The following is a 24665-nucleotide window of genomic DNA, read 5'->3' on the forward strand; positions in this document are numbered from 1 at the left end:
CGGCCTTTAACACATCATCCCTAACCTCCTCCTGTCCAAATGAACCCAGTTCTCTCTGCCCACCTCCATCTGTTAGTGGATCACCAGCTTCCTGACAGACAGGCAGCAGATAGTGAGGCTGGAAAAATTCTCATCCAACACCTGCATGATCAGTATTGGTACCCCCCAGGGATGTGTGTCAACATCACATTAACATTGATCAAACAATATTACTAATGATTATTTTTTGTAAATTTCAATATTGATTCAACAGCATTAATGTAGAATCAACACCACGGTGTAACGTTGATTCACTGACGTAACCATTGATCATTTATGTTCATTTCAATATTGATTCAACAGCAGTGATGCAGAATCAACATCATAGCGTAACGTTGATTCAACAATATTACAATAGTTTGAGGGTGCAAAAGTGATGTTATATCAAAAATATCACTTCATAATGTTGAATCAATAATATTACCATTGATTTGAGGTTGAAATCTCAACATTGCTTTAACATTAACTGTGGGGGCAAGAGTGATACTGAAGCAACATCACTTTGTAACGTTAATTCAATGCACTTAGCGTTGACGCATCAACACTGACTCAACATTGTTTCAGTGATTACATGCTATCTGGGTATTAACCCCCTGGAGCCATATGGAGTACGTTTATGATGGATGGATGTGGATGGAGGCACTTTTTTGAGCTTCAAACTCGTTACCCCCACTCACTGCCATTATAAAGCTTGGGTGCGTCAGGATATTTATTAATATAACTCTGATTGTGTTCATCAGAAAGAAGAAAGTCATATAAACCTAGAATGGCTTGAGTGTGAGTAAAGCTGGGGTAATTTTCATTTTCAAGTGAACTAATCCTTAAAATAACAGTACAACCCACTGAAGAGATGTATGACTATCCTTCACTGCCTCGCTTTCGTTTCTGTTGAAAATCAAAGATGGCGCTGCTGTGAATAATGTCTATTACATCAAGGGTACAGCAACGCTAAAATATACTGCCAAATATTCCAGCTCAGTCAAAATGACCCAGAATGCAATATAGATTACGGTGTTTTACTGAAATGTGGCATGGTACTGGTCTGGAGGTTTTTACAGTACTGTGCTGCTAATCTACAATGACATCTAACAGTGTATGTTCTGTTTTTCCTTGTGTTTGCCTGAGTCTTCTGTAACTATCAGTTAATCATTCTGTTCAGGTGCTTTGTGTTCTTAACGATTTCTCCCAGTGTTTATAAGCCCTGGGTTTACAGTTGTTGTGTTTATCTCCCTTGTATCTCATACCTGTATGTAATAAAAACTATTTGTACTGGATGTTCTTCTTCGTGTGCTGGTCATATGAAGAGCATTGCTATGCTGCAACCAGAAACAACCAGCCAAGACCAACATGCCAATGAATGGGCCTAAGTCAGTCTTTACAAGCTCCGCTTGGCTCAATGCTCCCTCAGCTCCACCCTGGATCGTCATCTCACCAGCTACACCAGCCTTCCTTGTCCCCCTGTCTCCGCCTTGGTAAGACATCACCCTGGTTTCACCACAGGATTCCTGGCTCCTGGTTACACCTCTGCCCTGCATCCCTTCGGCTCCACTGTGTTCCGCCTTCCCTCCGGCTCCACCATTGTCCTCGGTCGCACTGGCTTTTCACCCAGCGACCCTGCATCAGTGTGGAAAGGACTGAAAGACATCACCAAGTACAAAACACCAACCCCCAGCACTGTGTCGAATCAACAACTGGCCAATGATTTGAATGAGTTTTATTGCACATTTGCAAAACTCTGTCACACACCCCACACCCATTCTGATCTTCTCTCCATGCATCCATCAACACCTCCGGCAACCCCCCTCTCCCCCCCTCCTTCACTTCGGGTCTGTGAAAAGGATGGGTATCGGGTCTTCCCGGAAGCAGAAGACAAGGAAAGCACCAGGCCCAGATGGCGTTACACCAGCCTGTCTGATCTTCACAAAGATCTTCAACAGTTCACTGGAGCTATGAGAAATTCCTTCCTGCTTCAAATGCTCCACGATCATCCTCATCCCAAAGAAACCCAAAATCGCAGGACTTAATGACATCTGTGGTCATGAAGTCATTTGAAAGACTGGTGCCGGCCTACCTGAAGGACATAACTGGACCCTTGCTGGACCCCCTGCAGTTTGCTTATCGAGCAAACAGGCCTGTGGATAATGTAGTCAACATGGGACTGCACTACATCTTGTGACATCTGGACAAACCAGGGACTTATGTGAGGATCCAATTTGCAGACTTCAGTTCGGCCTTTAACACATCATCCCTAACCTCCTCCTGTCCAAATGAACCCAGTTCTCTCTGCCCACCTCCATCTGTTAGTGGATCACCAGCTTCCTGACAGACAGGCAGCAGATAGTGAGGCTGGAAAAATTCTCATCCAACACCTGCATGATCAGTATTGGTACCCCCCAGGGATGTGTGTCAACATCACATTAACATTGATCAAACAATATTACTAATGATTATTTTTTGTAAATTTCAATATTGATTCAACAGCATTAATGTAGAATCAACACCACGGTGTAACGTTGATTCACTGACGTAACCATTGATCATTTATGTTCATTTCAATATTGATTCAACAGCAGTGATGCAGAATCAACATCATAGCGTAACGTTGATTCAACAATATTACAATAGTTTGAGGGTGCAAAAGTGATGTTATATCAAAAATATCACTTCATAATGTTGAATCAATAATATTACCATTGATTTGAGGTTGAAATCTCAACATTGCTTTAACATTAACTGTGGGGGCAAGAGTGATACTGAAGCAACATCACTTTGTAACATTAATTCAATGCACTTAGCGTTGACGCATCAACACTGACTCAACATTGTTTCAGTGATTACATGCTATCTGGGTATTAACCCCCTGGAGCCATATGGAGTACGTTTATGATGGATGGATGTGGATGGAGGCACTTTTTTGAGCTTCAAACTCGTTACCCCCACTCACTGCCATTATAAAGCTTGGGTGCGTCAGGATATTTATTAATATAACTCTGATTGTGTTCATCAGAAAGAAGAAAGTCATATAAACCTAGAATGGCTTGAGTGTGAGTAAAGCTGGGGTAATTTTCATTTTCAAGTGAACTAATCCTTAAAATAACAGTACAACCCACTGAAGAGATGTATGACTATCCTTCACTGCCTCGCTTTCGTTTCTGTTGAAAATCAAAGATGGCGCTGCTGTGAATAATGTCTATTACATCAAGGGTACAGCAACGCTAAAATATACTGCCAAATATTCCAGCTCAGTCAAAATGACCCAGAATGCAATATAGATTACGGTGTTTTACTGAAATGTGGCATGGTACTGGTCTGGAGGTTTTTACAGTACTGTGCTGCTAATCTACAATGACATCTAACAGTGTATGTTCTGTTTTTCCTTGTGTTTGCCTGAGTCTTCTGTAACTATCAGTTAATCATTCTGTTCAGGTGCTTTGTGTTCTTAACGATTTCTCCCAGTGTTTATAAGCCCTGGGTTTACAGTTGTTGTGTTTATCTCCCTTGTATCTCATACCTGTATGTAATAAAAACTATTTGTACTGGATGTTCTTCTTCGTGTGCTGGTCATATGAAGAGCATTGCTATGCTGCAACCAGAAACAACCAGCCAAGACCAACATGCCAATGAATGGGCCTAAGTCAGTCTTTACAAGCTCCGCTTGGCTCAATGCTCCCTCAGCTCCACCCTGGATCGTCATCTCACCAGCTACACCAGCCTTCCTTGTCCCCCTGTCTCCGCCTTGGTAAGACATCACCCTGGTTTCACCACAGGATTCCTGGCTCCTGGTTACACCTCTGCCCTGCATCCCTTCGGCTCCACTGTGTTCCGCCTTCCCTCCGGCTCCACCATTGTCCTCGGTCGCACTGGCTTTTCACCCAGCGACCCTGCATCAGTGTGGAAAGGACTGAAAGACATCACCAAGTACAAAACACCAACCCCCAGCACTGTGTCGAATCAACAACTGGCCAATGATTTGAATGAGTTTTATTGCACATTTGCAAAACTCTGTCACACACCCCACACCCATTCTGATCTTCTCTCCATGCATCCATCAACACCTCCGGCAACCCCCCTCTCCCCCCCTCCTTCACTTCGGGTCTGTGAAAAGGATGGGTATCGGGTCTTCCCGGAAGCAGAAGACAAGGAAAGCACCAGGCCCAGATGGCGTTACACCAGCCTGTCTGATCTTCACAAAGATCTTCAACAGTTCACTGGAGCTATGAGAAATTCCTTCCTGCTTCAAATGCTCCACGATCATCCTCATCCCAAAGAAACCCAAAATCGCAGGACTTAATGACATCTGTGGTCATGAAGTCATTTGAAAGACTGGTGCCGGCCTACCTGAAGGACATAACTGGACCCTTGCTGGACCCCCTGCAGTTTGCTTATCGAGCAAACAGGCCTGTGGATAATGTAGTCAACATGGGACTGCACTACATCTTGTGACATCTGGACAAACCAGGGACTTATGTGAGGATCCAATTTGCAGACTTCAGTTCGGCCTTTAACACATCATCCCTAACCTCCTCCTGTCCAAATGAACCCAGTTCTCTCTGCCCACCTCCATCTGTTAGTGGATCACCAGCTTCCTGACAGACAGGCAGCAGATAGTGAGGCTGGAAAAATTCTCATCCAACACCTGCATGATCAGTATTGGTACCCCCCAGGGATGTGTGTCAACATCACATTAACATTGATCAAACAATATTACTAATGATTATTTTTTGTAAATTTCAATATTGATTCAACAGCATTAATGTAGAATCAACACCACGGTGTAACGTTGATTCACTGACGTAACCATTGATCATTTATGTTCATTTCAATATTGATTCAACAGCAGTGATGCAGAATCAACATCATAGCGTAACGTTGATTCAACAATATTACAATAGTTTGAGGGTGCAAAAGTGATGTTATATCAAAAATATCACTTCATAATGTTGAATCAATAATATTACCATTGATTTGAGGTTGAAATCTCAACATTGCTTTAACATTAACTGTGGGGGCAAGAGTGATACTGAAGCAACATCACTTTGTAACGTTAATTCAATGCACTTAGCATTGACGCATCAACACTGACTCAACATTGTTTCAGTGATTACATGCTATCTGGGTATTAACCCCCTGGAGCCATATGGAGTACGTTTATGATGGATGGATGTGGATGGAGGCACTTTTTTGAGCTTCAAACTCGTTACCCCCACTCACTGCCATTATAAAGCTTGGGTGTGTCAGGATATTTATTAATATAACTCTGATTGTGTTCATCAGAAAGAAGAAAGTCATATAAACCTAGAATGGCTTGAGTGTGAGTAAAGCTTGGGGTAATTTTCATTTTCAAGTGAACTAATCCTTAAAATAACAGTACAACCCACTGAAGAGATGTATGACTATCCTTCACTGCCTCGCTTTCGTTTCTGTTGAAAATCAAAGATGGCGCTGCTGTGAATAATGTCTATTACATCAAGGGTACAGCAACGCTAAAATATACTGCCAAATATTCCAGCTCAGTCAAAATGACCCAGAATGCAATATAGATTACAGTGTTTTACTGAAATGTGGCATGGTACTGGTCTGGAGGTTTTTACAGTACTGTGCTGCTAATCTACAATTACATCTAACAGTGTATGTTCTGTTTTTTCCTTGTGTTTGCCTGAGTCTTCTGTAACTATCAGTTAATCATTCTGTTCAGGTGCTTTGTGTTCTTAACGATTTCTCCCAGTGTTTATTAACCCTGTGTTTACATTTGTTGTGTTTATCTCCCTTGTATCTCATACCTGTATGTAATAAAAAACTATTTGTACTGGATGTTCTTCTTCGTGTGCTGGTCATATGAAGAGCATGGCTATGCTGCAACCAGAAACAACCAGCCAAGACCAACATGCCAATGAATGGGCCTAAGTCAGTCTTTACAAGCTCCGCTTGGCTCAATGCTCCCTCAGCTCCACCCTGGATCGTCATCTCACCAGCTACACCAGCCTTCCTTGTCCCCCTGTCTCCGCCTTGGTAAGACATCACCCTGGTTTCACCACGGGATTCCTGGCTCCTGGTTACACCTCTGCCCTGCATCCCTTCGGCTCCACTGTGTTCCGCCTTCCCTCCAGCTCCACCATTGTCCTCGGTCGCACTGGCTTTTCACCCAGCGACCCTGCATCAGTGTGGAAAGGACTGAAAGACATCACCAAGTACAAAACACCAACCCCCAGCACAACCCACTGAAGAGATGTATGACTATCCTTCACTGCCTCGCTTTCGTTTCTGTTGAAAATCAAAGATGGCGCTGCTGTGAATAATGTCTATTACATCAAGGGTACAGCAACGCTAAAATATACTGCCAAATATTCCAGCTCAGTCAAAATGACCCAGAATGCAATATAGATTACGGTGTTTTACTGAAATGTGGCATGGTACTGGTCTGGAGGTTTTTACAGTACTGTGCTGCTAATCTACAATGACATCTAACAGTGTATGTTCTGTTTTTCCTTGTGTTTGCCTGAGTCTTCTGTAACTATCAGTTAATCATTCTGTTCAGGTGCTTTGTGTTCTTAACGATTTCTCCCAGTGTTTATAAGCCCTGTGTTTACAGTTGTTGTGTTTATCTCCCTTGTATCTCATACCTGTATGTAATAAAAAACTATTTGTACTGGATGTTCTTCTTCGTGTGCTGGTCATATGAAGAGCATGGCTATGCTGCAACCAGAAACAACCAGCCAAGACCAACATGCCAATGAATATGCCTAAGTCAGTCTTTTCAGTCTGTTGAGCAAATTATCCAAACTCGCTTTCACTTCCAAAAGCTCACATTATTGATATTTTATTTTTTTCTGTTCCCTTCATAGTTTCAATATAGCAAATATGCCTTGTGTGATTTATAGCAATTATTTTTTATTACAAATAAGATGTCTTTAAATGTTAATTAAAAGGAAAGTTCTTTAGTTATTATATTTATTAATATAATTTATTATTATATTTATTAATATAATTTATTATTATTTATTATATATTATATTTAGTGGCGTTACAGTGCCCTCCATAATATTGGCACCCTTGGTAAATATGAACAAAGGTGGCTGTGAAAATAAATCTGCATTGTTTATACTTTTGATCTTTCATTCAAAAAATTCACAAAATGTGAACCTTTCAATGAAGGAAAAGAATTAAAAGTGGGGGGAAACTCATATTATGAAATAAATGTTTTTCTCCAATGCATGTTGGCCCCAATTATTGGCACCCCTAAAAATTCTTATGAGTAAAATATCTTTGAAGTATATTCCCATTTATATGGGAATATGAATGGGAATATATATTTTTTTAGCACACCAGGGTGACTAGAAGCGTGAAATTGTCCAGCCATGACTTCCTGTTCAGGAGTACAAACATGAGGAAACACAAAGGCCAAATTCCCGTAATCATTCATCACAATTAGTAAAACCAAAGAATATAGTTCTGATGTGCAGCAAAAGATCGTTGAGCTTCACAAAATAGAAAATGTTCTAAAAAAATACAGTAGCTAAAGCATTGAAAATCCCCATTTCCACTATCAGGACAATAATTAAGAAGTTCCAATCAACTAAAGATGTTACAAATCTGCCTGGAAGAGGACGTGTATCTAAATCATCCTAATGCACAAAGAGGAGGAGAGTTTGAGTGGCCAAAGACTCTCCAATGATCACAGCTGGAGAACTGCAGAGATTAGAAACAAGTTGTTCAGGAGGGTTTCAAGAAAAATCCTCCTTGCTCATCCGAAAACAAACTCCAGCATTTTCAGTTGTCAGACACAACTGGAACGGGACCGGTTTCTATGGTCAGATGAAACTAAAAAAAAAGTTTTTTGGCAGCAAACCCACCAGATTTTTCCTGCTTCTAACACATCAACTTTGAGGACAAAATGTTCACTTGCTGCCTAATATATATTATATTATATTATAAATGTTATCTCTCATTGGTTAAAAAAAACTGATGTGCTACTGAAAAGAATTCTTCATGTCCTAAGAAGTATAGTGCTGGTCAAAATTAAATTTGATTTTATACAGTTGCTCTATAGGCCTACATTTTAAATTTTTTCATATATTATCTAAAAATGTTAAATATATTATCATATTATATATTCCAAATATAGCCTATTAAAATTATATTGAAATTTTTATTCTTAATTTTTTATTTTTATACATTTTTATATAATTTTGTTTAATATTTTAAAATATATTATTCTAGCTTTCACAATGTAGAGACATTCAAACATATAGCCTATTGGTATGCATCAAACTTTTATTAAAAATACTTGAAATTGCAAGTCGAAAATAATAGTTATCACAAATAATGGGCTGAAAAGATTTGGTGCTCAGAACTGCAACGTTTACAAAAGTTCACAAAAAGTGATTATCAGTATAAATATTAAATTGTGTGAATATTGAATTATGTTGCGTTTTAGAGTCCATTTCATTAAGCGGGTGACAGAGACCTCTGGTGGTGAGATGAACGTACTGCACTGGATGCCGCAAACTCATTTCACCTTAAAATATTACCAATCCTGTCACTGATTATCGAGGCATGAGACAAAGCGTGTCCCACAACTTCACTGTCATAACAGGTAACGCTTAAAAGAAAGGCTCTTTTTACCACAAGAGATTTTATGTATAGGCTAGCCTACTATATGGCCATAAAGGTGTTATAAAATGATAAAAATGGTAAAATCTGTTTTTTTTTTTGTTGTTGTTGTTGTTTTGAAAGTTTAGTAGCTGCGTTTACAATAATTTTCAATGTCAAAAATGTTATCCTTTCAAAATCATTATTTTAAAATTTGTGAACTTATAAATGCGCGCGCTGGGCGGGAAGCTCAATCAGTCTCGCGCTATACAGGATTAACATGGCGTCGTGCGCTGTGCAGCTGGTGAGCATACTAGTTTCCGAAATGTAACCAAAGTACTCATTTGTGTTGTTTTGCCTGAAATAATCTATAAAGACCTTTGTTAATTTACTGAAGCGATTTATCCAAATGTTCAATGGCGTCAAGCACGACTGCTGGCGTTTTAATGATGCTGTTGTGCCCCGACAATCCTTTATTTTTACATTTTACCAGATTGATAAAGTGACGAGGAGGAAAGTGGAGAAAAAGAAATTTGAAACAAACATTTTGAAGGACCCTTACATGAAGCACCCTTTACAAAACAGGTGTGTTCAGGCTGATGACTTTTAAAAATCGGTTGAGGCTTGAGCGTTCCTCCATTTTCCTCTAACGTAACCATGTCTGATCACTCAGCTCTTGTTCTTTGTTTGTGTACTGTGTGTAGATGGGGTCTTTGGTTCTACAAGCACGATAAGAGCAAAATGTGGCAAGACAATCTAAGGCTCATCACCAAGTTCGACACAGTTGAGGACTTCTGGGCGTAAGTTCGCGGTCACGTGTTTGCCGTCCAATTGTAAGCAACTGGACAAAAAAAGTTGTCCACTTGCTTAGAACAGGGGTTCTCAAACTTTTTGTGGCCAGGGACCTCTTATAGAGTAGAAAAGTTGCCAATGACCCCCTCATAATTATAACAATGAAAAAAAAAAAAGAATTGTTATTAATTACTCACCCTCATGTCATTCCAAACCCACAAGTCTTTCGTTCTCGTCTTCGGAACACAAAAAAAAGATCTTTTTGATGAAATCTGAGAGCTTTCTGTCTCTCCATAGACCGCAGACACTTAGACACTTTGACGCTTAAAGTTCATTAAGAGATCGTAAAACTAATCCATATGAATTGAGTGGTGGAGAATGAACCAGTGAGGTTCATTCTCGTGTTACGCAGCACGTTTGAGCTTCAGCAAGTGGTTTCTCTCGTGTCAGGCAGGTTCGGCTGAGCTACTGTTTATGTTCGCTGATGAATGTTTATATGTGAGTAAAAGCCTAAATTAAATCTGTTCATCATATAAAGTCTCTTCAGAAAATTTGGACTAAATCGGTCAATTCATATGGATTAGTTTTACGATCTTTTTATGAACTTTTTGAAGCGTCAAAGTGTCAGTTGTACAGCTGTCAATGGAGGGACAAAAAGCTCTCAGATTTCATCAAAAAGATCTTCATTTGTGTTCTGAAGATGAGCGAAAGTCTTACGACATGAGGGTGAGTAATTAATGACAGAATTTAAATTTTTGGGTGAACTATCCCTTTAATGTGGGTGGTAAGAGTAATGAACACACTATGCTCGTTTTATTGGCATAAATGGCCCCAATCTGTAAATATTGACTTTTTAATAATACAGCAGCACCATGTTAAACTTAAGTTGTTGACAAAAAAAAAAGTATGTCGCATTTTATTACATTCAAATATAATGTAAAATACCTCTAATAACGAAGTTTTTACAAACGTAAACATGTATATTAGTTCCCCTTATTTTTATTTTATAATAGACTATAAAATAAATGTAAATTTGTAGTGGCATTCATTACAAACAGCATTTATTTCAAAGCATTCTGTGTTGTTTAGGCATATGTAGTATAAGTACACATAACCGTAACAATTAAAATCATAAACCCTTTTTAGATATCAGGGATGAAGAAATAATTGCAATAAAATCCAAATTGTGATATGACTTTGTGTGAAAGGCTGTAACTATATTCTTTACATGTATGCGCCTCTAAAATGCATTTAAAAACACGTCCATTTCACCAGATTTGTCATGAAGTGTTGCTGACAAAGCATTAACTATTATTATTACTATTAAAAATGTTTTTTACAGTACAATAGTATTACAATTACATGCACAATTAGGCTATTAAATCCGTGTAATCAAAGTGTAACTTTGCAGATTTTCATCCTGCTTTGTTGTTACAATCTCAGAAGTTTACTGTATGTAAATGAACAATGTTTATTCATTCTCCGTGTTACCTGGATAGAGAAATTCCCATTTATTTGTGAAAAGAATCATCCGGTGGACTTTTGACAGCTCCAAGGTGTTTGTGAAAACTACAGATTTTACTTTAGCGTTTTTGCATCCTCGCCCACAGACAGTCAGATCAACAGAGGGTTATTAACAAAGCCGTTATTGTATGGGTAGGTTTATCACTGAAAATCGTATCGTAATTTGTCTACTCTTCAAACAGCATTATGGTAAAAATGAACACTGTCGACAGCTTTCTTACCTGTACGCGATGGTGTTTTGATGACAGGACTGCAGTTTCAGTTTATCCCCCCTAAAACAGTCTGTGTGTGGTCATCTAGTTCGAAATGTTGACTACAAACACAGAGGTTTTCATATTTATGATTCTTTGCAGCCTTTAGCCACTGCCTACAACACTCTGGCTTCTTCACTGGAAACTACAGGTGCATGATTATGGATAAATTGAGAATTTTTTTTTTTTTTTTTTTTTTGTGTTTGTTTAAAATGGAGATTGTGATTCTCCCACGATTCTGAGGAAAAAACACTAGACCGCTAACCAAAATGACATGTAATTTACTAGAGGTTCTGACAAAATGTTCATTGCTTTTGTCTATTTAAAAAATATAGTAATTTGAACAAAATAAAAAAAAAAAGAAAGAAAAAGAATCAGCTTTTTTGAATTAATCTCTTGAATACAAGTGTGAAAACACTTACAAAAGGTGATTTACTCTATCGCTACCGTAGACATGTTTATACCCAAACTATAAACTTTTTTTTTTTATATATATATTTTAAGTCAATTTAAATCAGTTTTCATCAGAGAAATCCCAATTGTGTATTTTTCCCAAATCGTTCAGCCCTAGTAGATATAATTGCTGTGATTATAATCCTAAGAGCCTAGGTGGTTCTTCATCGGAAGGTCTCAACGCCTTCACACTTGACAGATTAAACTCTTAACATTTGAATTATACTAAATATTAAGGTGTTTGTCAACTCCATCAGCAAAATGTTTTTCTTGTAATGCGTTGCCCCCAACACTGGTTACAACATGGCGTGATTGCTGCATTTGACTCTGGTCAACATCCCCAGTGTGTTATGAGTGTTGAAGTTTTCCTACCTATTTGGCAAAAGGGAAGACAATAGCCTTTTTTCTTTTATCTAGTCAGGCAGCACCATGTGTTGTTTGTTTGTTTTTTTTTTGTTTTTTTTTTGTTTTTTGGAAAGCTCATTCCTCCGTTACAATTTACACATTTCTAATAATCGACAAAATATTGGAAGTGGTGAATTTCACATGAGGTTTGTGGACCCAAGTTTCGGCCAGACACTGCATAGTAAGTTCATTATGGGTTTTTAATAGAGTTCACTGCTTATATAACATCCTGGCTTTTTATTATGTGTAACGTCCTGCCGTTTTTAAGGCAAGAGCATTAAGGCCGAGATGGTCCTCACTGCAGAACATGAGATCCAGCGGGCGATGTTGGATCTAGATCCAACTCCTCCCACTTTACATATCCTTAAACTTCCCCGTCTCCATCCCTTCGGATTCGGAACCTGGGTCTCGTGTTCTGCACTGAGGAGCTGCTGTTAGGACCTGCGTTAATATTAGTAAAGCTTTCCAGCGCTGGAAAGGTCTGAAAATGGGCTTTCAGGGTTTCGTTATTTCTGCTCCGTACGCGAGTGACATTAGTTTTAGGTGTCATTGTTTGTCGGAGCTGCTGTGCTGCTGGCGACTAACAACCAGCTCTTGCTTGTACATACTCCAGTGTACTGTATGTTAATTTTTGTGCTTCCTTGTCGTTTTTGTCATCTTTGCTTTATTTTTCGTGAAGCATTAAAGAGACACCCTCTTGCATTGCGTGTTTGTGTATTTTGGGGGCAGAGCAATGAAGCGGTGTGTGTTTGTTTGGGTTGATTTCAAATATCAACAGTTTTCAACAACGATTCTTGGAAGTCGCATATTTTATTGCAATATAAAACAGCTGAGTGGGCAGTCTGGGTAACCAAATACTATTATGTAACGTTATTCATTTTAACAGTATTATACAATATTATCATAAGATATATTACTCATCAGATTTTTTTGATCTGATCATTATTGACACATTGTTTGTATTTTAGTTATTTTTAAAGGCTCAGGATTTAACTAAATATCTTCTTTCCTTAAAATGCAAAGCAAGCTATGTTGTCTTTACATTCTATTTTTATTATTTACATCGATAGAGACAGCCCTACAGTGAACACAGCTATTTCATTTGGTAGCAGACTGTGTACTTGTTCGTCTTTTTTATCTGCCTGGGTGACTAAGCAGCAGCATTATGGGATGTTAAAGGTTTATCATATATCACAGTTCAAATCACATTCTCGGGAATCACGTACATGTTTTATTGCAATATAAAACAGCTGAGTGGGCAGTCTGGGCAACCAAATACTATTACATAATGTAAAGTGATTAATTTTATCAGTGTTATGCAATAATGTCATAAGATGTATTGCCCGTCAGATATTTCAGTCTGATCATTGCCACATTATTATGTATGTATTTTAAGTCATTTTAAAGACTTAGGATTTAACTAAATATTTTCCTTTCCTTAAAATGCAAAGCAAGCTATGTTGTCTTTACATTCTATTTTTATTATTTACATCGATAGTGACAGTCCTATAGTGAACACTCTTTAAGGGGGAGACACGACAGGCAAAAACACTGTTCTTTCGTGCACCTGTCAGTTTCGAGATTTTGCACATTTTGGCTTTTCATAAAGTGTTTTTTCAGACTGGTGGAAAGAAAACATCCAAAATACATTTAAGTGTATATTTTATAGTACTTTATCTATTTGCGTCTGTAGATTTCAATTACAGTAAATATCTTTTAAAGGCTGTTTTCTCAAAATGAGTTTTTTTTTTTTTTTTCTCCTGCTGAGTTAGAAATCTCCACTTCAGAAGAACTTACATACACAAAACTGTACAGTTTTATTCCTATTTATATTCTGAAGGTTTTTACAGAGTGATTTGTTGATATATAATTTGCCTGATTTTTATACAACATTTTATTACTAAAAAATGGTGAAAATGTGTTTTCTGGCTGTTGATAGTATTTTCTGATTTATGGAGTGATAAAAATATCCAAAATTCCCTCTGTAAAAACCTTTAAATTTAATGTGTGTATAAAAAAAAAACAAAAAACAAAAAAAAAAAAACAATTTAAACAAGAATTTTGAACATGACTTCATCCAATATTCAGATTTTTGTTCTAGAAATGTATGCAAATTTGTGCATATTTATTTAGATAATGCCTCATTTGCATATTTAAACACAGGATTTCAGAAAAGTTGTAATACAAAAAATGTTTGCTATTTTTAATGTAATCAATCAGCTGGGGAAGTATTGTGATATCTATTCATTTTTTTTTTTTTTTTTTTAACCCTATTCACCTGGGGTGTCTCGCCTTAAAACAAAAACAATTTTCATTTCATTTGGTAGTGTATACTTGTTCGTCTTTATCTGCATGGGTGTCTAAGCAACAGCATTATGGGATTTTGAAGGTTTATCATATATCGCAGTTCAAATCACTTTCTCAGGAATTGCATACATATTTTATTGCAATTTATAAAACGGTTAGTTCCTGTACTTGATTCTGATTGGTCAATAGCTATGTTTTATTCACGATAAAACACGGCTATGACCGCTTCACCCAACGGTTCTGTGTATCGCTACACAACACCCTTAGCAACCACTCTTAGCAACATAAACTGTATGTTCTTAATTGATATTGTTCATTGAAGGTTACTGTATTATGTAGAAGAGTATTGTGAGAAAGAAATCGAGTTAGCGAGTTTATTACCTGCATTCAGATTTAGCATTTTCCTTCAAGTCAGTCCTGTTCATAATAAAAATCTGTTTAAATGTCCGATGTATTATCTTGTCCTTTTAACAGTTAAGGGCGTTTCCCATGACTGACAGCACTAGTCAAAGCATTTGTCAGTTGCGTCTTGTTCCGTGTTCACAACAATTGTCTTTTCAATTTAAAAGTCTTCGCTTTTGACTGACACACTCATAAAGACAGTCTTTGCTGCCATCTAATGGTGTAATAATGTAACTTCTGTTGCTGTTCACGGTCAGGGACTATTTTTTCCAGCGGAAGGAAGGCTTTTTGTAAGAGTTTACTTCATGAAAGTTGCATTGTTACATATTCTTGGCTTTAAAATTTGTATTGTGTGGTAACCGTTTTATAAAAGCAATAAGGTACTCGAGGCTAGTGCTATATCATGAATAAGTCACAGCTGAAGGGGTTGCAGGCACTCCGCTTCACGTCGTGCCTAACAACGCCCTTCAGCCGTGACTTATTTACGATACAGCACAGCCTCTTGTACCTTATTGCTTACATAAAACAGCTGAGTGGGCAGTCTGGGCAACTAAATACTATTACATAATGTAATGTTATTGATTTTACCAGTGTTATGCAATAATGTCATAAGATGTATTACTCGTCAGATATTTCGATTTGATCGTTATTGCCACATTATTATGCGTGTATTTTAAAAACTCAGGATTTAACTAAATATTTTCCTTTCCTTAAAATGCAAAGAATGTTGTCTATTTCAGCTATTTCATTTAGTAGTGTCTACTTGTACATTATATGATAATAATTGCAATATGACCTTCTGGCCAAATTATGCAGCCTTTCAAATAACCACAGCAAACCTGGAGCTCTTGGGAAAAAAATATCACATTTTAAATCACAGTTTTCATCAGAGAAATCCCAATTGTTAAGCCCTAGTAGATATAATTGCTGTGATTTATAATCCTAAGAGCCTAGGTGTTATGGAAGGCCTCAACCTCCACACTTGACAGACTAAAACTCTCACATTTGAATTCCACTAAATATTAAGGTGTTTGTCAACTTCATCTGCAAAATGTTTTTCTGATTGACTTTCAACTGTTTCAGATTATACAACAACATACAGCTGCCAAGCAAACTGTCCTCTGGCTGTGACTATTCTATGTTCAAGGTGAACTTGCTTCTTACTGCTTTTCTTTCTTTTCTTTTTTTTTTTTAACATTGAGTATAACTTTCCCGTTAATGACTAAAGTATTGTTTACCGTTCAACACAGCTGTCTACATTTATTTCTGTTAATGTGCTAGGGCTGCATTACAATAGATGGAACATCTTTGTGAACTGAATTCTTTACTCTCGAGAACAGTAATTGGCCTATGGATAATTGACTCTTTGTAAAGCATTTCCTTTGTTGCTTTACAGGATGGCATAGAGCCCATGTGGGAAGACAGGAGTAATAAATGTGGTGGCCGCTGGTTGATTACTCTAGCCAAGCAGCATAGACACACTGAACTTGACCGGTTCTGGCTGGAAACGGTCAGAGACAATACATTTGCTTGCTTTATTTAACCTTTGGTTTTAATTGTCTGTTGTAAAAAATTAACATTATCTCCTTTCTTTCTGATTATAAATTATCAGAACCTATCTTTGTGTGTGTGCATACACTCCAAAATATTTATTACTTTATGTTCAGGAAGATGCTTTTGTTAAAGCTTAAACTACAGCAAAATGTATGCTGACTATATATTTGTTCTTGTGGCAGATGTTGTGTCTTATTGGAGAGGGCTTTGGCTCCTTCAGTCGGGATATCTGTGGAAGTGTAATCAATATCCGTGCCAAAGGGGACAAAATTGCCATCTGGACCTCCAATGCTGAGAACTGTGAGACCGTTACATATATTGGGTAAGCATGCTTTTATTTCTTTATAAACATTATAAGCATTAGCTGTTAATCCTGCTTTTTATGGCCAACACTTCTGCTTTGTTTACTTATTTATATTTCAGACAATATGAATGAATGTATGGAAGCTTGTTTCTGCCACGGAAAAAAAAAACTCAAAGGGTAATTGCGGCTTTTTATCTCACAGCTTTTTTTCACACAATTGTTTACAATTACAATAGTTTACGTATCAAAATTCAGACCCCCTCTGGAATTGTTAATATCCTGCAATTTTGAGGGAAAAGAAGTCTTAAAGTTTTAAAGTCTGAATTGTGACACACAAACTCAGAATAAAAAGTCAGAATTGTGGGATTAAAATTGTTTTATTCCATGGCAGAACCGAGCTTCCCTATGAATGAGTGCTTACATCTGGCATGTTGTGAGTGTTTTTTGATTTCACTGATTTGAACGTCTTTTGGATGTCAGGCATAGCCAGATATAAGCATTTGACCACTCATGGTGCTGTAAACATTAATGATCATGGGAAAGGAATTTGTGCCTAGCAACCTAATGAAGCTAATTATCCATCATATCAGATGGATGGAGAACAGCCTGCAGTCTTTTGCTGCTAGGATATACTGTACAGCTGCAAGATTCCCAATGATCTGAATCTAAAGTAAACGCAGTATTTGTTTTAAAACATTATCTACTAAATATAAAGGTTTTATCCTGAAATTGTTTGACAGTTAAAGCAGATAAGGGTTTATTATTAAGGCACATACTGGGGTTGGGTATTGACACAAATTTCATTTTTTCGATTCACAAGCTCGCGATTAGATTCAATTTTGATTTCAATTGGATTAAATGTCAATTAATTGAGGTAAGTATCAGGGTACAGTACATGGCAAATTTTCTCAAGGAAAAAAATGTCTCAACTAATGCAGTTAGAACATTACTTTAATTTTAAAGGTTAAAATTAATTAATTTTGTATAGGTTACTTGCATTTAAAGTAAGTTTTTATCATAATAATGTTAACACTTTTTAATGACAATTATGTTTCGGTAGCACTTTATTTTACAGTCCTGTTCCCCATGTACATATTATAGTAATTGCAATAACTGGGTAATAACTAGGTACTAACCCTGAACCTACCCCTAAACCTAACCTTAACCAATGTAGTTACCTTATATTACCCAGTACTTTATTAGGTAAGTACACTGTAAGTACATGTAAGTGCACGTACTGTAAAATAAAGTGCAACCTATGTTTCTAATCATTTTTTGAAATATTTAAATGGTGGCTGTCATACCCTGATGTATTCAAATATACATTAAATATTGAAGAACAGTTTAAGTAAAATGCAATGAATATGCAATAGTGCATATATTTAGCAAAATTCTCCTCTCTGTAGTTAATCTTTCTTGCTGACTGAGTTTACGGACATTGAATGGCTTTTCTGAGGTAAACGCAACGTGACATTTTTCACAATCACCGTCTTTCCACGGTTGAAATGCTGACTGAGGGATTACGTGAGACATGATATGGATTTCAGTCGTACTGAATCTTTCAACATACCTTCTGATGTTCATTTAGGTTTATTTTGTGTTCTAATTTACTACTAGTTATAAGATATGATCAGATCACGTGTGCTCTGCTCTGCCTCTTCTCTTGAATTGTCACGCCACATTAAAGAGCACTAAAATAGTATTTATTGTTAGAATTTTGTAATAAAAATGACAATTTGGAAGCTGAGACTTTCATATTAGGAGTAACAAAGCTAATTGTGATTTATAGGATGGGAGGCACACTAAAGTTTTGTTCATTCATAAACTAAAAAAAAAGTGTTCTGGATAAATTGAGAATCACGATTTTCTTGTTTCAAATAGAGATCACAATTCTCTGATTCTGAACAGACAATTAAACAAAATAACGTAATTTACTAGAGGTTCTGAGAAAATGTTTATTGCTACAGTCTATTTAAAAATGTTTAAATAATTTGAATGAATTACATTTAAAAAAATCGGTTTGAATGAATGATTCAATGACTCACTCATAAAGACTTCACTCGTTTCAATACTGGATGAATCAGTGTTTTTTTTAACGAATCTCTTAAATGAATTGATTCAATGACATACTACTTTTTTTTTTTTTTTTTTAAACAGTCACTCTTGGCCACCTACTGGCGTAATAATGTAATTGATACAATATTTTTTGCAGCATTAAATTATTTTCAAAAGGGGATCTGCTCTATTTGGATCATTTCTGTAGACATCAGTATTTATATCTGAATATACTTTTATCCCAGTACTTCTGTAATAATTAAATATTTGTATCAGACATAATCATACTGTGATGTTGAAAAGGATGTGAAGCCGTTTCATACCTATTCATGATAACTGCTTTCTCTGGGTCATTGGCAGGACCAACGCAGATTTGAGGTTTAATAGACACAAGTGAAATAATTATTGTCATTTAGGAATAAGATCACGTAGGTGTTTGAATCGAGATCGTGATCAATCGTGCAGCTCTACAGCATAGACTAAAAGATTGATTCTTGGGATTTAAGAATCGATATTGGCTCATCAAAATGAGAACCGATTAAAATCGAGAAATCAATATTTTTAACCCAGCCCTAATGCTTGACCACACAAATCAGGAGTAAACATTTGCCGCTGTAAGAGTGCAGATCTGTTGGCTGTTCTCCATTAACACATCATGAACCCAGGGTTCCTACGCATTTTGGAAAAGTATGGATTTTTTTTTTTTTTTTTTTTGTATTTTTCCAGGTCTGGAAAAGTATGGAAAAAGGAAAACACGGTATGGAAAAATATTTGTTTCCAGACTATTTCCCCTATTCAGTTTTCTGAAATATAGAATTAAGAATTTCTAAAAAATAAATCTATCAAACAAGCAAAGTGATTTCATGGCAAAAGTTTAGTGATTCTCAAACACAACTGAATGAATTCAAGGTGCACACATTCATTATGCAAAACTGTTTGTCTTTACTATAAGCCAGTCTCATTTTTAACTTCACTAATCAATCACTCAAACCAGCAACACATTACAGTATCAAACTGATGTGTCAGAGGTGAATATGTACAGGTTATAAATAGGGCTGCAAAAAACAATATTTTTGAAAAACGATTAACCTAATGATTATTAGAACAGTTAATCTGCCAATCGACGATTATTTCACTGATTAATCAGTATGTTTGATCGATTATTAGACTACAGTTGTGTTACCCCACTGGTCAAACTGCATTATTGCAGGCCCTAAAAATAGGTCATATGAGTTTGAAGGACTATTCAAAAACACAAAAATATTTGTCCACAATTTTTATAGTCCACATTGTCGATAATGTTGACTAATCGTTTCAGCCCAAGTTATAAAGCGTTTTGGGTTTCTTCTCATCATGTAAGCACATGTTATCACTTTGAGAAAACCAATAGAAAAGTTCCTGAGAAAATATTTACAGATGATTGTACTATATACCAGATATAATGCTGTATAAATAACCATTTGTTAAATAGGGTCTGAGAAATCTACAGAGAGGTTTGGAAATTTGAGTATGGAAAATACGGAATTTTGAAATTTGAAAACGTGTAGGAACCCTGTGAACCTGATGTGGGCAGTAACTGGCAGCCAGTGGAGTGAGACAAAAAAGAGGTGTGACTTGGTAGCATTTTGTATGATGATAAACACTTTTTTTGGTGACATTTCAAAGCCCTTTACACTCTTAAAAATAGATGTTCCTAAAGTGTTTTTTTTTTTTTTTTTTCCCTTAAAAGAAATATTATTTTATTATTGTGAAGAATATTTTAAAAATCTAAACTTTTTTTTCACTACAAAGAAATTTTTGTGCAATGAAAAGGTTCCATGGATGTTAAAGTTTCTTCATGGAACCATAGATGCCAACAAAGAACCTTTATTTTTTAAAAGTGTAGGTTCCTAAGAAGACTTGTCTGCTCTACAAGTTGTTCACTTTTCTCATATTGCTTCCCTTTCAGTCAAAAGTATAAAGAAAGTCTTGGACTCCCACAGAAACTTGTCATTGGATATCAAGCCCATGCAGACACTGCAACTAAGAGCAACTCCATAACCAAAAACAAGTTTGTTGTTTAAAAGTGGGATTTAGTTTGATACTGTTGTAGGGGCCTAGATGTTTATACTGGTAAACAATTAGTATTCTTGTATTCAGATTTTTTTGTTTTTTTTTTTGTTACTTTGACGTGTGGCTGTAACTTGTGGCATTTAAATTCACCTTGATAAAATATGCAAGACTTTGTAAATGTTGTTTGAGTTGTACTTTTTTGTGGTGTTGAAGAGGTGTCTAAAATGCTAAGACCTTTTTTCTTTGAAAATTAAAACTTGATCTGCTTTTGCAAATGCTTCTATGGCTGTATACATGTGTGAAAAGAACATGCTTTGGCTTTCCTTTAAGTTAAACAGGTCTTTAAAAAATGTGCTGCACTTAGCGGATGGATGGATGGAATATTGTGTGCTTTATTGGAAACAAGGAACAACCCTTTGGTATTATGGAGATTACATGGTCAATGTCACACAGTTGCTTATTTGATTAGTTACCTAGTGTGCAGAATCTTATCGATCTTATCAAGTTTCTGTCCAGAACATTTCTTTGTTTAAAAGAATTTTAAAGTATTGAAACCGACCATGTTGAGTAAAGTAGTAGTATTTTGATTAAAACACATTTCTCAGTATTTACAACAGGACAACTGTACTGGTGAAATGGCTTTAGTCACTCATGATTGGTGATTAATCCTGCTTTCGCTACACCACCTTGGAAAAAGAAACCATGAATGTGTCAACGAACCTGGGTTGGTACAGAAAGGCATGGTTCAGCAACAGTAACCATTTGTTGAATTAAATGAATTATGTTAAATCCTCAAAATAAAACTTACATAAAGAAATCTTGGGTTATTTTTTCTACCGAAGTCCAGGGTTATATTTCCAGTGTTTGGGTAGTTTGTGTTACCCAGATCCTGGGTCAGACATGACATAACCCAGGGGTTGAGTTAGTTATCACGGGCTTTTTGCGACCTCCTCAGGAGAGAGTGCATGTCTTCAGTAAAATACAGGTTTGTGTATGTTTTATTTTATCTAAAAATTCATTATTATTCTGTGTATAGTATAATTTTATGCAAAGCAACATGCATGATGTGAGTCCCCTAAACGAGCATCACGTCTGTCTCTTCGCGTGATGGAAACGCCTGATGCTTTGCGTAAAATTGTGATTTTATTCAAAAATATACAGAATATAAATACTTAGGATGTTAAAATGTTATCTGAATTGTACACTGATTATTTATGGACAGATTATGGAGTCAGTCACAGCATTTTTCGGCTATGAGTGAAACGCACTCCGGCGGTCTGAAGTTAGCAGTTCCCCCGCCGAACGCGAGCCATCTCCGACACGAGATCCAGTGCCGTTATGGTGGAAACAGGACAACAGAGACTGGTCGATTACACTGGAATTACTTCTAAATGTTTACTATTTACTTCTCATATTTGTTAAAATGAGCTTAAATGTAGGCAATATGTATTAAAAATGACAAAATATATGCTATACTACTGTATAAAATATGATCGAAAATAAAGGAATTTTCATGCAAATCAGTGGTTGTGTGGAGTATTTAAAAAAAAAAAAAAAAAAAAATGTAGAGGATTTAAGTTAATCTATAAACATTAATTCATGTATGAAGTAAAAAAAAACAAGCTAGTATAATAGTAGAAATTAATCAACCCATTATGCTGGCTTAAATGAGCAACCCAATTTGCTGGGTAAAATTAACCCAACATGTTGAGTGCTTGCTTGTCATGATAATTAAGATTAGCTACAAGGAGAACCTTGACTCAGCGTTTAAACTAGTAGTTACTAATGGGTACAGTTTTTTTTTTTTTCTTCATTTATTTTGGTCTTTGTTTCAAAGTATATATTTCTGCGAAGACGTCCAGCTTTAGGGTCACTTCTGCTTTTATGTGTACAAATCTGCATTATTGAACACTTTGTATTCTTTTGGGTTTGAAGTATGGTGACCATTTTAACATTTCAGCCATGTTGTTGGAGGTGACTGAAATAGGAGTGACCACAGGATGACCATAACCAGCCAGAGGAAATGGACTGATGTCTCTGGTTAATGTTTCACCCTTCTCATAGGAACAGCACACACAGTCACAGCACTCAGCATTAATGGAGGAACTCAAAAAATGATCCAACATTCAAAGTAGACGCAAATAAGTGAGAATGATGATTCGCCAAATTGTGGTTCAGCAGTACCAACAGTTGGTGGTTTCCGCTGTTAATTGTTTGTCTTAATATTCATTAGGCGTTGTGTAAATTCATCTTTGTATGGAATTCTTGACTTGATGCTTTTGTTACTAAGGTAAGTGTCTTTATTTTACCCAGTTTTAATGCTAGTCAGGGATATAATGCAAAGTGAATTTAAAATAATATTTTCAGTTGTGATGCTGCTTTGTGCAAGGAAAAGCCAAGAATATGCCAAAAACTGATCTAATTACATTTCAGGGAAACGTTTTTTGTAAGTTGGGTATAATGTGTATTGTGTGTTGGTTCACTATACCATGAAGGCTGGCATGTTTTGCATGCATTTGAAAGAGTTTTCAGCAGTTTCATCATTTGTCACTGGGCCTTATTCATGAAACTCTCTGTGTAAGTTGCAAAACTATTCTTAAATTAATCCAATTTGTGAACATGGTTTAATTATTTACAGACATTTGTGCAGTATTTAATGAATGAGGCTAATTGTATTTTTTATTTAATGCTTGATTAGTCTAAGAGAGTGTACAAAAAGAGATTTTGAGAATATAATATTTGTCCTCAAACTTCATTTAAACTTTCATTCATCAACGCTCTCTGCATTTGCAGATGCACCCCATTCTTACGTAAACCACCCTTAACCTTTTTTCCAGGGACTTGACCAGTTTTTTTGTGGAATAGCCAAATCCTGCTGGAGCATATTTCCAGAGTTAATGAGCTGGATTCTAAAACGTTACACCTGGGAAGTGACTCTAAACTGGCCATAGTATCACACAGAGATCCAGCAGTGGGAAGGTTAGTCATGTGGAACTCGCCAACCTAGAGTAACCATGCGGCTGTTTTCAGATATGAACAAAAATTGTGATACTGATCTTGACGTTTAAAAAATACAAGCTCATCCGTTCATATATAATTCATCAATTCAATTCAGCAAGTGGCTATATTGCATTATTAGACCAATGTTGTGTAAAAAAAAATGTATTAACTCTGGTCAGTCCAAACAAGTTAAATATTAATTACTACAAATTGTACTTGACCCTTATGGTATGTTGAAAAGCCTATAACACCTTTGATGTTCCCGGTCTAAACTGACTGGTCTTGTAAAAATTGCTGGTAAATCACTCGTTATGCTATATTATCACCAAATCTTGGATTCAATCTTTTTGTCAACTTGTTTCTTTCAATTAGGACAGGTTTTGTATTTCTTTTTGGAACTGATTGATTGTAGGTCTTATTGATCCGAGCTTATGCACCTCTGTTTTTGAGTGAAAAGAAGCATTATTTGTGGATAATTGTCAATATTAAAAAAAATTGCAATTTTTATCACACTAATGTGCTTTAATGTTTAACCAGGAAGTTTGTTTTGAAATGCTTTTATTTTGTAGAAAATGGAACAAAGCCACACTTGTGGTGTTTTTGGTCAAAAATGACTGGCTCACAAAAAAGTTTTTAAATCACTATATTATCACCAGATATTGGACTGAATCTTTTTGTCAAGTTGTTTTCTTTCAATTTGGACAGGTTTTGTATTTATTTTTGAAATTTATTGATCGTAGGCCTCATCGTATCCACAAATAAAGCTTAAGCTCATAAGCTCAGCTCAATGAGACCTATGATGAATCAGTTCCAAAAAAATAAATACAAAACCTGTCCTTATTGAAAGAAAACAAGTTGACAAAAAGATTGAATCCAAGATTTGGTGATAATATAGCATAACGAGTGATTTATTAGCTACTTTTTGTAGGTCAGTCATT

At 36.3% G+C, this 24665-nt stretch overlaps 1 protein-coding gene across 1 annotated transcript; it reads left to right on the plus strand.

Moving 5' to 3' along the window:
- Positions 1-8786: 8786 nt before the first annotated feature.
- On the plus strand, positions 8787-21002 carry eif4e1b (eukaryotic translation initiation factor 4E family member 1B). Its single transcript, XM_051895587.1, has 7 exons — positions 8787-8932; positions 9122-9213; positions 9333-9428; positions 15846-15909; positions 16159-16272; positions 16499-16638; positions 20624-21002. Exons 1-7 carry the CDS (start codon positions 8909-8911, stop codon positions 20736-20738), a joined length of 645 nt encoding a protein of 214 aa, XP_051751547.1. The 5' UTR covers positions 8787-8908; the 3' UTR covers positions 20739-21002.
- The last annotated feature ends 3663 nt before the right edge of the window (positions 21003-24665 follow it).

The sequence above is a fragment of the Ctenopharyngodon idella genome, chromosome 5 (genome assembly GCF_019924925.1).
Source record: "Ctenopharyngodon idella isolate HZGC_01 chromosome 5, HZGC01, whole genome shotgun sequence".
Classification (NCBI taxonomy): domain Eukaryota; kingdom Metazoa; phylum Chordata; class Actinopteri; order Cypriniformes; family Xenocyprididae; genus Ctenopharyngodon; species Ctenopharyngodon idella.

Excerpts from the sequence above, each read along its gene's own strand:
- eif4e1b (XM_051895587.1), top strand. The coding sequence starts at position 8,909 with ATGGCGTCGTGCGCTGTGCAGCTG. Across the intron at positions 9,214-9,332 it reads AAGCACCCTTTACAAAACAG|ATGGGGTCTTTGGTTCTACA; the intron begins GTGTGTTCAGGC and ends TACTGTGTGTAG. Across the intron at positions 16,639-20,623 it reads GAGACCGTTACATATATTGG|TCAAAAGTATAAAGAAAGTC; the intron begins GTAAGCATGCTT and ends CTTCCCTTTCAG.